The 17,092-nt window shown below is 41.7% G+C and overlaps 1 protein-coding gene across 4 annotated transcripts in view; it reads left to right on the forward strand.

Moving 5' to 3' along the window:
* Positions 1 to 730: 730 nt before the first annotated feature.
* Positions 731 to 17,092, forward strand: part of RTEL1 (regulator of telomere elongation helicase 1) — a 37,619-nt gene continuing 21,257 nt past the window's right edge. For 3 of the 4 annotated variants that reach the window (XM_042832512.1, XM_042832514.1, XM_042832513.1), the window contains exons 1-20: positions 731 to 774; positions 941 to 1,058; positions 1,848 to 2,046; positions 2,320 to 2,413; positions 3,036 to 3,117; positions 3,714 to 3,774; positions 4,032 to 4,107; positions 4,571 to 4,655; positions 5,570 to 5,635; positions 6,087 to 6,240; positions 6,855 to 6,893; positions 7,574 to 7,652; positions 8,082 to 8,179; positions 9,380 to 9,435; positions 11,460 to 11,534; positions 12,170 to 12,254; positions 13,370 to 13,502; positions 13,652 to 13,765; positions 15,799 to 15,839; positions 16,983 to 17,068. In XM_042832512.1, coding sequence (XP_042688446.1) covers positions 957 to 1,058; positions 1,848 to 2,046; positions 2,320 to 2,413; positions 3,036 to 3,117; positions 3,714 to 3,774; positions 4,032 to 4,107; positions 4,571 to 4,655; positions 5,570 to 5,635; positions 6,087 to 6,240; positions 6,855 to 6,893; positions 7,574 to 7,652; positions 8,082 to 8,179; positions 9,380 to 9,435; positions 11,460 to 11,534; positions 12,170 to 12,254; positions 13,370 to 13,502; positions 13,652 to 13,765; positions 15,799 to 15,839; positions 16,983 to 17,068 — 1,725 coding nt within the window. In that variant the 5' untranslated portion in view covers positions 731 to 774; positions 941 to 956. Of the gene's footprint in view, positions 775 to 940; positions 1,059 to 1,847; positions 2,047 to 2,319; positions 2,414 to 3,035; positions 3,118 to 3,713; positions 3,775 to 4,031; positions 4,108 to 4,362; positions 4,530 to 4,570; positions 4,656 to 5,569; positions 5,636 to 6,086; positions 6,241 to 6,854; positions 6,894 to 7,573; positions 7,653 to 8,081; positions 8,180 to 9,379; positions 9,436 to 11,459; positions 11,535 to 12,169; positions 12,255 to 13,369; positions 13,503 to 13,651; positions 13,766 to 15,798; positions 15,840 to 16,982; positions 17,069 to 17,092 lie in introns of those variants that run through there. The other variant, XM_042832515.1, reaches the window with a different exon arrangement.

Raw genomic sequence — 17,092 nt, forward strand, 5'->3', positions numbered from 1 at the left:
CAGGCAGCTCCTGGCCACTTGCACCAGCGACAGGAGACTGAAGGCAGGCAGAAGGGAAGCAAAAGGAGAACAAAGGAGCAGCACGTTCACCCTTAGCAGGACACCTGCCAAAATTCACTACTGTTCTTACTGCAGAAGCCAAGAGGCCCAACAAAATGAAAGAGACAATTCCTTTATCTACGGGGCAGGCTGACTCCACAGCAAACCCTGTGCTACGTGGCTGGTCTGTGCAGGGTGCCAGATGTGCAGGGCAAAAAGCAGCCCCAGAGAGAAACCTCAGCCATCCCCATCACGCTGAGCCCATAACAAGGCGAGGAGCTGCTCCAGCCACTACCGACACACTGGAGGGGCACAGCCCAGGGGGCACAGGCTGAGAGAAGTGGCTTCTTGGCCCCTTTTAGCGACCAACCTGCTGTCTCCCAGGGCCTGAACCGCACGGTGGCTGAGCAGGGAGGAGGAGCCCATCTCAGGCTCAGGCCCTGCTGCCCTTGAGGACCAAACCACCATTAGGGCTCGGCTCCTCCCAGCACGCGGCTCCCAGGACCTCCACAACAGATCACAGGAGACGCACAGAACCTCCAGCCCCACTCGCTCGCCCCTGGTTCAGCCGGGACTCAACGCGGCCTGCTCAGAGCCCCGCCGCGGCCTACACAGGCCTCGTTTCCTGGGCAACGCCGGAAGTCTCGCGAGAGCGTGCGCCGGAAGTTACGCCAAGCGAGTGGGGCGGGGTGGGCGCGTGACACGGAGCGGGGATTCCGAACGGCGGAGCGGAAGGTGTGGGGGGGGGGGGGAGCGTCACTGCGAGCGGGGCCCGGACAGGAGGGGGGGCGGGTTGGGACGGCCTTGAACCGGCTTTGAACGGCCTTGAACCGGCTTTGAACGGCCTTTCCACGTCGGTCTCCGGGTTCTTACCGACTGCTAACGGCGCGCTCCGTTGCAGGGATCGGTCGGCAGCGATGCCCAGGATCACGCTGAGGGGCGTGACGGTGGATTTCCCTTTCCAGCCCTACGAGTGCCAGGAGACGTACATGGCCAAAGTGCTCGAGTGTCTGCAGACGGTGAGACCGCCGAGCGCAGCCCCGCCGTGCCCGCCGCCCGCGTCCCCGTGCCGCATCCCCACGGCTCCAGGGATGGTGAACCCCCGCCCCCTGTTGCGATAGGAAATGGTTCCTAATGCCCAACCTCACCCTCCCCTGGTGCGCCGTGAGGCCATCGCCTCTCATCCTGTTGTGTTATCTGGGAGCAGAGGCTTTTTAGATGAGATGTTGTGCGTTGTGGTTCCTCTTACTCTGGGCTTTAGACTGAGCACGCTAAGTTGGTTAGAGGGTCCTCCAGGTCGTGCTTTCAGAATCATAGAATCACAAGGTTGGAAACGACCTGCAAGACCATCTGGTCCAACCACCCTCCCGTTAGCACTGCTACCACAAGCACTAAACCAAATCTCCTAGCTCCTCATCCAGACACCTCTTGAAAATGCCAGGGATGGTGACTCCACCACCTCCCTGCGCAGCCATTCCAGTGCCTGACCGCTCTCTGAGAGAAAAAGGTCTTCCTTATGTCTAACCTAAACCTCTGGTACAACTTGTGGTCATTTCCTCGGGTCCTGTTTGTTGCCTGGGAGAAGAGGCTGAACCCCTCCTCATCACAACCTCCCTTCAGGAAGTTGTAGAGAGCAATGAGGTCTCCTCTGAGCTTCCTCTTCTCCAGACTAAACAATCCCAGCTTATAAACTTCTATATTGATACATATTTTTCTGTTGTATGAGAAAGCACAACTATGCAGTTATTCTAGCTGAACCTCTAAATTACTCGTTTTTCCCTTATTCCTTTTATTTCTCTTCAATAAAGAAAGTAAACGGCATTCTAGAGAGCCCTACAGGAACAGGGAAGACCCTATGCCTGCTCTGTTCCACTCTGGCCTGGAGGGAACATTTCAAAGATACCATCTCAGCCCGCAAAATTGCACAGCGTATGAATGGAGTCGAACTCTTCCCTGACAGACCCATGTCTTCCTGGGGCAATGCTGCCACGGATGGTGACATCCCAAGTGAGTTCTTTGTTTTTTATACTCAGTGGGAGTGATGCAGGAATGTTAATGAACACTTGCTTTTATTTATGTATTTTTAATTTTTTTTTTTAGAATATTAAAAGTGCTCTTAGCTTGTTTTTATGTGTGTGAGTACTTGTGTGACAAAATCTTGCTGTCTCTACAAGGCAAATCGCTGCCATAGCACCAGCTGGGAAAGGAAACTAATAATATCCCATGTTCTTGTTGTGCTAATAGTGGTTTTCTGCTCTTTTTTTCCCCTCTATTTGACAGCGTATTACACAGACATTCCTAAAATAATTTATGCATCCAGAACTCACTCTCAGCTTACGCAGGTCATTAACGAATTAAAGAACACAGTCTACAGGTAAATATGATTTAGGATGGTGCTCCTATTTAAAGAAAAGGTGGAGGAAAATACTGTTCTAGTTGCTGTCTGAATTTATGTCTGTATAAATGTATGAAGGTATAGAAAACTGATACTGAAATCTAGTTCTCTTAATGTGCATGTGCACAACCTGGAGTTCTTCACTGTTGTTTTTTTTTTTCCTTCACTTGTAGAATTTCCTGAATTCAGCCTGGTTTAGGTTCTTTATTTCACACATTTGCTTCTGAAATTCCTTGCTTTAGTTCTTGTCATAATCTTATTCATGTAAGAATGGCAGCTGCCTCTCGAGAAGCTTGCAGTAGGTGGCAGCCCCAGCTTATCTGGCTGATCTGTCATAACAAAACCCAGATTTTCTACAGCATGATGTAAGCTGCTACTCATTACCTCCCACTGTTCTTGGGAGAAGTGTAGTACTAGGAAGTGTATCTGTGGCTGCTGTAAACAGACTAACTCCTTGGTTATGATTCTGGCCTGTTTTTATGCTCATCTATTTCTCATGAACTTCTCGTTATTTGAGATATTAAGCCCCACATAGGTTTGTTCAACTGTGTTCTTTCTTGCTGTATTTTTAACACCAGGTTTGTATATTCTGTTTGACCAGGCCAAAGATATGTGTTTTGGGTTCCAGAGAGCAGCTTTGCATCAATCCTGAAGTGAAACGACAGGAGAGTAACCACATGCAGGTGAGAACAGAGCCTTGAAAATGTGTAACAAGAACATGCCAGGCTGTTCTTTATTTTGACATAAAATGTGTAGTTCTTAAGCTTGGCGTTGCTTTATCAGTGCTTTATCACTGGAGGCTGTAATGAAAGATACTCATTTTTTTCATGAGTTTTGTGGAACTTGCCATATCTATTTTAGTGCAAAATTTAATTTGGCATTTTTGGTAGCATTTTCCATTTGATTTGTTGTGATTGCACAGAAGATGAGGGGCGATTAATAGTTTGCAGTTTATTCAGGTCTGCACTTCAGTGTTTTTCAATGGCAACAACCATTTAAAAATAATGCTTCAATGGTTGCTTTACCTGTGATTTTTATGAGTGATGTCAAAGACTGTAGTAGTAAAATATAAGCAAATTTCCTTCAAACATGTGAGTTCTGTGCCACTCACACACACAGTGTAACCTCTGGGGAACAGAAGGATGCCTGATTTTAAAACTGGAGAACCCTGGCCTGTGTTTATTCATTAGGTGGCATTATGGATAGTGGATAGCTCTTGATCTCTTAGCTCACTTCACAGTGCTTGACAAGCTGTGCTAAAAAGGGCTTTATTTTGCAGATCTATATGTGCCGAAAGAAAGTGATGGCTCGTGCTTGTCACTTCTATAACAATGTGGAAGGTAAGTTTGGCTGTGGAAATAAAGCCCCATTTGTTGGAGTTGTCTGCTAGGCAGGTGGAGAAGTCTGAAAGAGCAGGCAGAGTCTCTGTGTGCATTTGCATGTGGTGTGCATATATGTGTGTGTGCTGTGCTCTGCATTCATGTTTTTTGAGACCAAGATGTTAAGAAGTGGATGAGTGTGATGAGCAGGGTAGCAGGAAGTCCTGGTGGGGCACCTTCACTTAAGCCTCTGGTTGTAATGTTATAACTGTTCACAGAGAAGTCTACAGAGAAAGGACTGATGGATTCAATCATGGATATTGAAGATTTGGTTAAAAATGGAAGCAAGCACAGGTAGGTGTTCTCTGATCTTACTCCTCCTTACCAGAATTTTAATTCTTGCTTGAGTAGAGGCTTCCAATGTCATATGATGGGACAAACATTGCAGTTTAGTTTCAGATTTAAGAGAATTATATGACTGATTTATTGAGATAAAGTAGCCTAGCCCAGCATTTACTTCTTGCCTATGGGTTTAAAAGTATAATGCAGCAAAGAGTAACACTCTTTCTCATTTGAATTCTTTTTTTCTTTGTTCAGCTGAGCTACGTGCATCGAGGGGGATATTTTCTACACTTTATTGCATGTGTTGCATGGATAGAGCTATTTGCCTGAAAATCAAGCACGTCAGTTCCAATTCATTAGGAAATTGACTAGAAGCCACTGAGAGCATGAAACACAGTACATGAATGATGAATGCACTCTTAATATTTCTGCAAGTATGACTTTATAACCTGTGCTACTTTTTTTTTTTAAACAGAGCTTGTCCTTATTATCTGTCTCGAAGCCTGAAGCAGCAGGCAGATATTATTTTTATGCCTTACAACTATTTATTGGATGCAAAGGTAGCAGATCTTTGTTTTTAAATACAATCTTATTTTTATTTCAGGTTGACTTTTAGTGGGTGAGCTGTTGAGAGCAGATGCACAGCAAGGAAGTGTCGTGTGTGCTGTGCTTCAGAAACAATCAAAGCTCGTTTCAAGTTCAGAGTCAGGGGATGCCCTTTTGTGGTTTTCTCTGTTTAGTTTTACTTTCCCACAGTTAACAAATATTTTCTGTGTTGTTTCCTTTGAGGTCTTGCTCAAATCAGCTTTGCAGAATATGATGTCTTTGTTGTCTGGTTATATTTACCTCCTGAAATGAAACCATCAGCAGCATACTTTGCAGTGGCTTTGCACGTGTTTTGTGAATCTTTTGTTTCTGCAGTGACCAGCATGGCTTGTAGGATGAACGTGAGCCTTTCCATAGAGATTGGACAGCTCTTGTACATAGCTGCTGGCTTTAGAAAAAGCTGCTGCAATACTTTGCTGAGGAAAGAGATCTGCTAACATCTTCTTGCAACCTGTTGTTATTCATGAATTGTAGTAGAAGCTGGATTAAGTTCCATTACTGCAAGAGGCAAAAAGACCAAATGCTTAATAAATCTGACCAAAACCTCTGACCACCTTAAGCAGGGAAGCATTGTGAAGTTTGGAGATATTTTGTTGCTGAGGATGTCCTCAGAGCATCAGCTCACAGCACAGATGTCACAAGAAGAGATTTGCTAAAATAAAACCAAAAAGCAAACAACACAAAAGTAGTCCACAAGCTAAATCTCCCTGGTTTACACCTCACTCCTCCCAAGTCCCTGTTGGCAAAAATGATGAGTGAGATTAATTCTGATAAACCTGTAAATCCCAGTATGGTAGAAATGTTTTCTTGAATACAATATCAGTTGTAATCTCCATAAGTGTTCCCTCATTCTCTTTCTCATCTCTAGAGCCGACGAGCTCACAACATAGAGCTGAAGGGGACTGTGATAATACTTGATGAAGCTCACAATGTGGTGGGTTGTTTCTGTTCTGTTGCCATTTCTCAAACATCATCCAAAACGAAATACAGACCAGTATCATATAACAAGCGATCTGTAAAGTCTGCACCCAACTGTGTCCTTTGTCACTGTTGTTTATCGTGGTCGTATGATCACTGATGGAATGTCTGTTAAGACCTAAAGAGATTTTGATGACTCTGATTTGCTGCCTGATGGATATGATACCATTTTTGATAATGCAAAAAAAAAAAAGGGGGTGGTGTTTAGCCAACATCTTCTGTGTTCCAGAAAAAAGAAGCCCAGTGTAAGTCAAAGTCTTAAGGTATTTGAAAATGTCCTCCAGCCTGAGCTTGGAGAACAGAAAGGAAGTCAAGTCTGCTCATCTACACGTTATCATCTGTGAAACCACCTGATCAAATAACACCTTGTACAGTCTAAATAATGCTTCTATCCCTTGATGTTTTAGGAAAGACTGTGTGAAGAGTCATCTTCTTTTGACCTGACAGCCTACGATTTGGCTTCAGCAATTGATGTTATAAATGTAGTACTGGAAGAACAAGCCAAAGTAGTTCAACAGAATGAAGTAAATGCTGAATTCAATATGGAGAGCATCAGTTCAGGTGTGTTGGCAACCACAAACTGCTGTTTTACTGGGAAATATAACTAGAAACTAAATCTCTAGGTAAGTGACTGGTAATTAATAATGTCAGACAAACACAAAGTCTTTGGCCAAACCAATGTAAAATGCCATGTGTATGGTAACTTGAGTCACAGCCTGAACCACTGATGGAGCACCTGGGGAAAGGACCTGGTCAGTCATGAGAGCACAGGTGAAGGCAATTCAGCTGTGAGACAGGCAGGGGTTGAGCCTGGCTGCATCTTAGGCCTCATTTAAGGGCTGGCTGCCCCTGGGGAAGGACCTGTGGTTGGAGATCCCTCCTTTTGTGGGATTTTCCCTGTGAGGCTGGTTTTTCTTAGCACTTTTTCTTAGTAGCACCTTTTCTTTGCACTAGGCCGTTTGTCATTACACTTCCTGTATCACTCTTCCATTGCATTGATCTTTCTGATTGTTACAGTCATGAAAGGGAGCAGCAAATGGAATACAGAAAATGTTTTTCTTATGTTCATAGTGCTAACTTCCACACTAATAGTTTCTGAGAAGGCTTGAAGAAACTGAATATGAAATGAAACAGATGTGAAACACACTCCTTAAAATCTTTCTTTGCTTCAATAGGGCTGAACATGGAACTTGAAGATATAGCGAAGATAAAGAGTAAGGTTCTTTTGATTTATTTTTTGTTTGTTTTGTTGTTACAAGTTGTTATTATAACTATTTCAAAAAGCTACTGGTCAGCATCTAGGTAATCAGATTCATCTGATGTTGTTGTTAACAACTGAGTCATTCATAGAAGTCTCTGGTTTTCATAGAGTCTTGTGGAATGTTTAGTTGCAGTTACTTCCCTGGAAGGTGAGACTTGGCATTTAAATGCATCCCTTGTCTCTTTGCCAGAAGTTCCTTCACTTTGCAGTGTTGTCAATGTGCTGCCCATGTATTGGTTGCATCATTCTGCTGTAAGAAGGTGATGCTGTGTAGTGATTGTCTCAAGGGCTTGAGATGTCTGTTTGCAAAGCTTTTCCAAGAACTTTCTCCATCTATAGAGAAGAGTTTAGTATTTAGTTAGCAACTGTATTTTGTGAGTACCACAGATTTAATCTAAGAGGTCATGGGTTGAGGTCATAGGATTTGTTAAAGTTTAATACAGATATTTAGAGGTGATGCCGAAGAAATTGGCTTTAATCCTTTTAGCTTGTTTACAGGATCAAGAAAGCAGCTAAATTGTTGTCCTTGATGGCAGCTTTTGCAATAGATTGCATTTGAAAAAGGGATTCAGATGAGTTCCTGGAGTGAGTTTCTATGAACTATAACTATTTTTCTTTTTGGTTCTCATGAAGAAATTCTTCTTGAGCTAGAAAGTGCAATTGATGCAGTGGAGCTGCCACCAAATGACGGTGGAGTCACCAAAGATGGAAGGTAAATTTCTTCTCATGAATGCATTTGCGTGTTAGAAGAAGTTCTAAACCCAGGTTAAATTGAGTCTGGTGTGAGCTTTTTGCTTATGAATGTACTTCTGTGTGCTCACAGAACAAACCTGCAGTGGGACAACAAATATGTCACTGTGTGAAGGGTTTCTCAGTGGCTCTCAGGGTTAGTAGTAATATTCTGGTTCCTGGGAATAGCACTCATTCAATGTTGCAGCTCTTCTTCAATCACCTTATGTAGCAATCATTATTTTGATGGGAAATATTTACATTCCCATCATTTTTTCTTTCTTACTGAGTTGAGAATGTTTTGCAACTGAATGGTGAAATTGTTGCTGTGAAAGAGTAGTAGCAGTTGTTGTGTCTGTGTGATGGTTTACTGTGTTTACCCACGTGTGCTTCTTTTTCTTCTGAATTGCAGCTACATCTTTGAACTGTTTGCAAAGGCCCAAATAACGTTTCAAACCAAAGCCTCACTCCTGGAGTCACTAGAGCAGATTTTACAGTTTCTTTCAGGCCGTAAGTCTGTAAATCTATCAGTTCTTTCACTTGGACTTTTTCTCTAATGTGAGTAATTGGAAGCTTGCAGTGTTCTGGGGGAAGCGGAGAAAGGCATCTTTGAATTTAACACTTAAAATAAAAAGGTCTGACCCTGAGAAACAGTGTAATTTTGTTGCTAGGCCCTCTGTTGGGAAACACTGTCCATCCATGAACCAGAATTTATTGTAAGAACCAATGTTGTGTCAAAACCTGAGCATTTACTGCTGTGTATGCACATGTGCACACCTCGAGGGTTTTTGCACATCACACTATTCTACAAAACAAGAAGGGATGTGTGAGGAGAGCTTGCTGGCACTTTTACTGATGGTGCTTTTTGTGTGTTGAGCTATTCCTGGCTCGTGGATTTCTGAGATAGCAATGTTGGGAGTTGCTTGATGATCTTTTCTAGGTTTAACGAGGTTCTGTTCTTGTGTCCATCAGCATCTTGTTCTTAATTGGCTCTTCTGCAAGGAAGCAGGTGCAACTTTGACATGTACTAAGAAAATAATTTGTCACGTCTGCTTAACAGCTCATTCTCATTAGCTTGCTCTTCAGTGAAAGCAATGAAAAGAGCACGGAACGTAGACATGGAATATATAATTTCTGCAAATGCATTCTTTGTGGGCAAATCTGCCCTTCCTTTTTCCCCCCCAGCATCCTTCTCTGGCTTAATAAATGCTATTTCCATGGTCAAGTTCTCATTGTCAGTGTATTTCATATGCTGTTTTATTTGCTCCTGCTTTAAGCGTGGGATGATTGCAAGGGGCTCTTAGAGCTGTAGCAAAGGTTGCTTTTGTCTCTGAGTAATGGGTTACACAAACAATTTCCTGCTTTCATAAGCCTGATGTTAGTTGTCTGAGCTCTTGAAAATATAACCGTGTAGCTTAAGCATGCTTATCTTCTGCCTTAATTACCTCCTTCCCAGTTTGTAATGTAGAAGAGCCTGAAGAAGTTGATGTTACAGCTTCTTAATGCATCAGAAACATGAAACTTATCTTGGAATGCCAGTTTTATATTTCTCCTTCCATCTTGAATAATGATGAGAACTTGAAATAACTCATTTCTGTTTCAGATAACGTTTCCAAATGATGCTTGCAGGGTGTTGTGCTGTTCAGGTGTGCATACACAGCAATACACATGTTTCTATTGTAAAAGTAATGGTTTTATTTTTCTTTGTAGGCACTGGGATATTTATCAATACCTCAGGATTGCATAAACTCTCAGATATTATCCAGGTAAATAATTAGTGCAGCTGCTGCAGGTGCCTGAAATATAGAAGAGTTGGCTTAAAAAGCATTCAGTGTCACTGGAGGGAACCATTTTTTTCTCTTTTAATTGCATATATACTTGTGCATTGATGGAAATACACAGGTTTAGAGGAGAAAGCTGCTGCCTAATGAGACAGCTTACTTTGATTTTTGACCCTGGTTGTTATTTCGTAGGTTTGATGTCCTGTTTGGTGAGCTAGATTGAATTTGGTCTGGGTTTAGCCTCCACCAGGTGGAGCTGGGTCATTGGGCTGTGCACATTTGAGATCAGTGTGTGGGAATGTGAAGCCTCAAAAAAAAAAGAGACAGGTTAAGTTTAAAGAAAAAAACAAAAGCAACAGATTACTTTTTTCATTTAATGGTTAAGTCAGGAGATCTTATAAGATAAAAATCCTTTTTGTGCCACAGGAACTGAACTTAATACTGGAAGTGTGTGAGCATCCATGTGTTGCTGACAGTATTCTCACTGCTGTGCATTTACAAAACATTATGAGAACCTGGGCCCCATAGAATAAGAGGGTACAGTGGGCCTGAAGTTCAATTTCTGGCTTCCCTCTGAAGCTGACCCGAGTTCTGGTGGACTTGGATGATACTCAAATATGGAGTAGCAACATTTGGAGAGCTTGATGTTCGAACAGATAGCATCTTAGCTGTACCATTACACATCTGGAAATCTGCCATTTGGGATATATACACCCATGTGGAGCACAGCTGTATTCTCAGAACTTGGTGATTTTTGAAACCTGTATCTGTCTGAGTCACCAGGGATGGCTGGGTTGAATTGGATCTTTTCCCAACAGCGAACTGAGACAATTATTTGTGTCTCTTCTGGATCATAAGGGTCATTCTTTGTCAGTCTTTAATAGATAGATCAGTTTTAATGTATGTTGCTGGTTGCTTTTCTTGGTTTTACGTGCCATGGGTTGGTGGTGTTCTGTTCTGGTTGTTGTTGCTATGGGTTGGTTCTTGATGAAAATTGCATCAGTGGCTGAACGATAAGAAAACCCCTAAGTATGGAGACTGGCAATGGGTGGCAGTGTTCAGTCTCTAGCTCACAGTCAATGTCTTCCATGGTAAAATACAGCAATTCCTTCTTACAGTTCCTTCAACAGTCAATTTGACAGCTTTTTTTTCCCTTTCATTACTCATCACTTTTTTAATTATTTTTGTTTTCTTTTTAGAAGAATACTTGCCCAAATCCTGTTTGCACACCCTGTCCCTGACTCCTTTTCAGAAATGTGTTTTCCCAGGAATTGTGCTTCTGTTTTCTTCTCACTACTGGAGAAGAACATCTTCCTTGTTAAATAGCTGATATTCCTGTGAGCTCGAGAATTCATTTTAAATGTCTGAAGAAATTTTGTTTAGAAAAATTAGCAGGGTTTATAAATATTGGAGAACCACAGCTGGTTTCATGGAAAGCTGCATGTTTGAAACTGCATCCCTTTCAGCCATGAGGCATCAAGTACAGGAAAGGGAAGGAAGCGCAATTCTGTTCTACGTTCGTGTGGGGTTTCTAGAAGCTTTTCATGTGAGGTGAGGACAAACAAATGCAATTACAGCTTGATTTTTTTCTCCAGGCAGTGTTATTAGGGTAGGATACCACAGCTGGGATTTTCAGCTCAGGGAATTCCAGAAGTTCTTGCACACACAGTTGTGGCTCTCTGTGATCTCATGACCACGCCGTGTGCTTGTGCTCTTGAGCAACCAGGAGTCAGGTATGGTGTGAATTAGTGATGCTACCACTGATAGAATTTGAATATATTTAGATTCTGGCTTGTATTGTTTGGAGCAATGAGGAGGACCAGTGGTTAGCAAGAACTGCCTGTAAAAATGTGTTTGTTCAAAATGACCTTATTGAATGAAAGGAGCAAGGAGATATATTTAAGGGTATCTACACAGTGAATTTTCTGGAAACACTTCTCAGTGCCAAGGTATGTTAATTTTGTTGATAACTGTTTAATCTTTGCATGTCGTTATGTTGTTTCTTCTAGACTGTATTCAACATTGATCCTCCAGAAGACACAACAGGTTTTGTGCCACCTCAGTCGATATCCAGGTATTATAAGGTATGAAATGCTTTCTGTTCTGCTTATTTCCTAGATAGCATTTAATGTCTGTGCTTATGTATTCTAGACTGAGAGGGATGTGGATAGTATAGCAAATTGTGGTGTTGATTACTACAGGATTATGTAACTTCCTCCAGGAAAAGAAGAGGAGTAATTAAATTAGATTGCCCAGAAAGAAGGGGACTTGTGCAGTAATTCATTGAGGAACTTCTTTTTTTAATTCTAAAACGTAAGAAGGGAAGTGCAGAAAATGTGAATTATTGCAAATGTTGCAATTCTACAGGAAGTGTTGTGTTCTCCTGGCAAACCCATCTTTTGTATTGCTCGGATTTTGTAGTTCTGTTTGTGAAGCAGTTCTTCACGAGGCTTAAGTGAGATTTCAGGGCCACCAGTGAAATGCTGCTTCCATAAACTGATTGAAAATGGATGGTTGAATTATTATATTCTGCTTTGCTCCTTGTTAAATGCACTGGAAACAAAACATGAAAGGCAGATAGAAAGTGATACAACCTTAGCATCACTATAAAATGACATTAATTGTGCTCCTTATCAGGAGCTAGCTTTTGGGGGTTGGGGTGCAGTGCACATTCACTTCTGCAGCAGTCTCTAGGAGCATTGCTCTTATTTTCCTTCAGGTACACATTCATCTGGATAACGGTAATCAGAAGAAGAAGAAGGAGAGGACAGATCTCTGGGATTCATCAGCTGTGAAAAAACAAGGTACAGAGCTCACACTTGGGTTCATGCAAAAGCGGGGCTGAACCCAACTCAGCTCCTGTCTTGTTAAAGAGAGCTGGATGTCCTTCATTGAAGCCTTCTCAGTAGAATGCTTTCCAAGGATCTTTGTAAGTACCTTGCCTCATGAATGTCTACTCAATTATTCATCTAAATGCTGTTAGGAATATCAGTATTTGTTTTACAGAAGTCATTTTGTTAAGGACTAAAGCAATGTTTTTCAAAGAATGCTTTCCCTCAATTTTTTTAATAAATTTTAGAAACAATTTATTGTTTCACATAATGTCCCCATGAATGTTTCCACAAAATACATATTCCCTTTGCTGTTCTGAGCAGCAGGACGTGCTGTTTGTTACTCTGCATCTACTGTTTTCCTGGGATATTGCTCCATCAGAATATCAAGTTACAGGAATAATTGTAAGTGGATTTTGTTAAGTGTGCAGGGAAAGGCTAGCAGAAGCACCAGATTTATTGCATAATTGGAGGATTTGTAAGTAAAAATAATACAAAGCAGTCACAACAAAAAAAAAAATTCTTCTGTGATGTAGCAAACATATGGATGTATCTGCTTCTAAAATAGAAACTGTTTGCAAGTACCTATGCAGCAGTCTAGCAATATCTTGAGACTTGCACCATATATAAACCTGGCAGAGGCCAGAGGTGACTGATCAGATCTCCAGTTTCTCTGTAGTTGTGTGGCATATGTTATGGAAATACTGCAGAGCTCTTAAGAAAAGCTGTTTTCAAGGGGTTTTGCAGAAATAATTTAGTTGAGCATAATTATCTACGAACTGTGATTAGTGAGGATAAGTGACGTAGCCTGAGATAGCTGATGAGATTACTTCCAACATAATTCATTCCATGATTCTATGGTAATAGAATCTACTTAAAGGTATGACTGAGCGATGACATCTTAAATTGTTTTGAGTAGTCATAGTAAATTGGAAGGATGAAAGCACAACACACCTACACCTGGGATTTCAGCTTCATATGCCAAGATGTTTTAGTTTTAGAAGTTCAGATGCTGCTACATGGTAGTCATATCCTATTTTTCCCCTATGCAGTGTGCCTTCTTATTGTTTTCTCTTTATTTGGTGCAGGAAAGACCTTAAGCTATTGGTGTTTCAGCCCTGGATATAGCATGCACGAGCTTGTTCGACAGGGAGTCAGGACAATTATCCTTACTAGTGGGACTCTCTCTCCTCTCTCATCATTTACAATGGAAATGCAGATGTAAGTGTCTGGGTATGTGAACAGTGGCATTATTGAAAATTCAGTGTGTTTTTTGTTTTATCTCAGATCTAATTGAGTGTTCTGGACTGGTAGCTAGTAGAGAATCATAGAGGGCTTATGACTTCAGTCTCATCTTTGTGTTTCTTCAGCCCTTTTCCTGTTCTCTTGGAGAATCCTCATGTTATTGATAAACGCCAGCTCTGGGTTGGAATCATTCCCAAAGGACCTGATGGAGCTGTGCTCAATTCTACTTATGAGAGAAGGTAATGAACTTCTGTATGGAATTCTGCTTTGAAACCTTCGGTTCTCACATCTTGAGTTCTGAAGAAATCAGTGCTCTCTGCAGTTCTTTTCATGGGTAAACACTGGATGGATAAAAACGGATAACAATACCCTTTTAACCACTACTGTAGGAAGTTGAGAAGTAGAGGACTGGAAGGGAGTGAGTATCAGGGCACTGAGTGCAGTAACAGCCCTTAGTGCCCCTGACTGGCCTCACGTGGGAAATCCCTCACAGATCAGAGGTGAAGCCTTTTCATGTGGGAAGTGAGCTCAAGAGTTGCACTTGCTGTAGAAGTGTCTCCAGCTCTGTTGTAACCACGCCTGGCCATCAGCCATACTGATCTGACCCTGACTTGCTGACTGATCCCTGTCCATGGCTTTATCTGACAGTCTGGGACTCGTGGTTGAACCTGACTGCTGTCTCTGAGTCTTTCCTACTTGCTTACTCTGTTGATGTGGCAGGTCCCCTCCTTCAGGTCATCCTCAGGTCCCACCTCCCTTCACATTGCAGAGCAGTCTGCCTGTGCTGCCACAGACCCTCATCCTCAGTTTGCTGGAAGCTCAATTGACTCAAAACATGCCTGGCCTTTGTAACAAAAACCTTTATGCTTAAAGATTGTCACCACAGTTGGCCTGCCTTTCACCTCTGCATTGCCTTCTTAAGGAAAACATATCCAAATCTTTAGTTGTTTTTCTTTTCTCTGGTCTTTCATATTTTTTTCTCTTTCTGTTCTTTCTGCTTTTTCTGTAGAAGAGATAAAAGTAGTGCCAGCAAGGATTGCTAAAACACATAAGTTCATTATATGTAGACTTTTGTTCCCTATAGGTTGTTCTCAATGAGATCTCAGCATATTATTTTAAGAGGCATTTTCATGCTATGTTGCACCTCACTAATGTTTCTGTGCTTACCAATTCTCTGAAGGTACTGAAGAGTGCCAGTGCCTTTGTGCCACTGTTGTTTTAGATCCCAGTCCTTCTGTGGTGCTTTGAAATGAGGATATCCTTGTGTATATGTATGTTTTCTTCCTCATTGTTGATGTTGGCTCTTTCAGTTTCAGCATTATATCTGTACCTCTAGCTGAGAATCACAGAATGTTGCCTGCTTGCTGGCCCACCCTTGTTCAGCAATACAGAACGATCCCAGAACAGATCTCAGAGTTTTTACTTCACAAATGAGCTACATGCCAGGTGTTCCATGGAATGGAAAGGGGCTCAACGATTCTAAATGATTTTGACAGAGAAGATGAAGCCTGGAAAGCCCTCAGATGATGTTCTTTGTTTTTGGAAGCTTGGTTTCAGTGTATTTTGTTGAAAGTAACGTCTTTCAAGGCGGAAAGGCTGGGGATTTCCCTGCCTTTGGCCTAAAACACCATTTTGAAGAAAGGGAATGCACAGCGTTAGTTATGTTTTGACAGCAGCTATTTGGTGATACTGATATTCATAGCTCTCATAAATGTGGATTTATTTTTCTTCATGTATTTGAGCTTCCTGGGAAAACTATGAGAAACTGCATGGAACTGAAAAGAAAGAATCATAAGGGCGTGAGAGCACAGGTGATATGTCAGTCAGGGCTGGAAGAAACAGATAAAGCTGCTCATTGTGGAGCAGGACTTTTTCAATCAAATTAAGTGATTCACTGTGCTTATACCTGCAGTAAACAATAACCATAGCAACCACGTTCACCCCTTTTGCCCCTGCAGCCTCACCACACCTAGTTTAGCTGTATTTTAAATTGTTGTAACGTTAGTCAGACTTCACAGGCTAATCTATGGACTTTTCTTGCAGAACTTGTGTTTCTGATATGTTAGTATTAATCATAAACTCATCTGACTGCCAGCGATCAGATGTGGTAGTAATAGTATCACTTTGTCACAGTATTGCCTGGTGTGGGTGTTGGGGAGCATACTAATGTGCTATTTCAGATCAGTATCAGGGGAAGTCAATATGCATGAAAAATGTACACAAGAAAGTAGAGTGAATGTTACCTGTTTTGGTTTTTTTTTCTTCTTTGTAGGTTTTCAGAGGACTATTTATCTTCTCTGGGGAAAACCATTGGTAAGTGAAGGGTATGGATTTCAAAAGCAGTTTGCTGCACAGCATTTTTAGAAATCACTTGGAAGGCTTCTGAAATGTTAAAAGGAAACACATGATAAGACAGAAAGGCGTAAGATTGCATTGTGTAACAAAGTACTGTTTTTTTCATGTGTCCTGTTAGCTCAAGCAGCTGGGTACTGCAGTGATGTAGGAAAATCAGTTTGATTAATCTAATATTTCCATGCTAGGAGTTCAGTTTTATTGTCAGCTCTTTATCTCTGGTTCACAAATATCCTTCCACGTGGTGAGAAAGCAGTGCAGACTAGAAAATAGATGCACAGAGATTATTCTGCCAGCATCACTTTGCAGAGCAATTAAGGATCACAGGAAGCTGATAGAGTTTCGTGTGCTGTGTGTGAATGCAGTTTGTCAAGCTGATCTTAATTCAGCTTTTATTTTTTCATGTTTTACAAATATAGTAGAACTATGAAATTTAATGTGTGAGAACAGAATAAGACAAAGTGTCTGTGCAGACTGACTGTGGTATGAAAGGAGTCTTAAATCTATGGAGGTTCGAAGGAAGAGAACAAAAAGAGGGAGAGAGTTCTGAGTTGTTCCACGTGGCCTCCATGGTGAACTTAGAAAAATGCTTTCACCGAATAACAGCTGGATGATTTCTCAGTGAGGTATATTCTACAGCAGGTAAAGGTTCAAAGTCAGGCTTGAGGTACTTGATCTGTTGTTCTGAATGTTGAAATTGCAAAGGATAGAGAATGGAGAAAACAACAAGGGAAAAGAAAAGCAGGTCTGAAAATAGATCCTGCTGTCACATGGGAAAATGCAGCAGGTGGTGTTGTCTCTTCCTTTCCTACTCCTTGGCATACTCATAGTAAGTTTTAGTCAGTTAATGTGACACTTTAGAAAACCTGTAATGCAATGAGTGCTTTTCAGAAGCGTAGCATTTATGGGATAAAACGTGCTATTAGCAGCACCAAAGTCTAGAGTTTCTTGCTTGACAATAGGATTATTGAAAGGATTTAAAGAGAATGCAGGAGAGATTTTGGAGATAAACCACGCTGTTAGCTTATTTTTTCCTGCACAGTCTCTACAATCCACGCCAGGAGAAAAATGCCCTGCACTATTCATTTGCCCATCTTGTTGCAGGCAATCTTGTGCGCGTTGTACCTCACGGACTGCTGGTGTTTTTCCCATCATATCCTGTCATGGATAAAAGCCTGGAATACTGGAGAGTAAGTTCACTGTTTTCCCTTTAC

The sequence above is a fragment of the Centrocercus urophasianus genome, unplaced genomic scaffold (genome assembly GCF_019232065.1).
Source record: "Centrocercus urophasianus isolate 14NV4802_14NV808 unplaced genomic scaffold, USGS_Curo_1.0 seq_38, whole genome shotgun sequence".
NCBI lineage: Eukaryota > Metazoa > Chordata > Aves > Galliformes > Phasianidae > Centrocercus > Centrocercus urophasianus.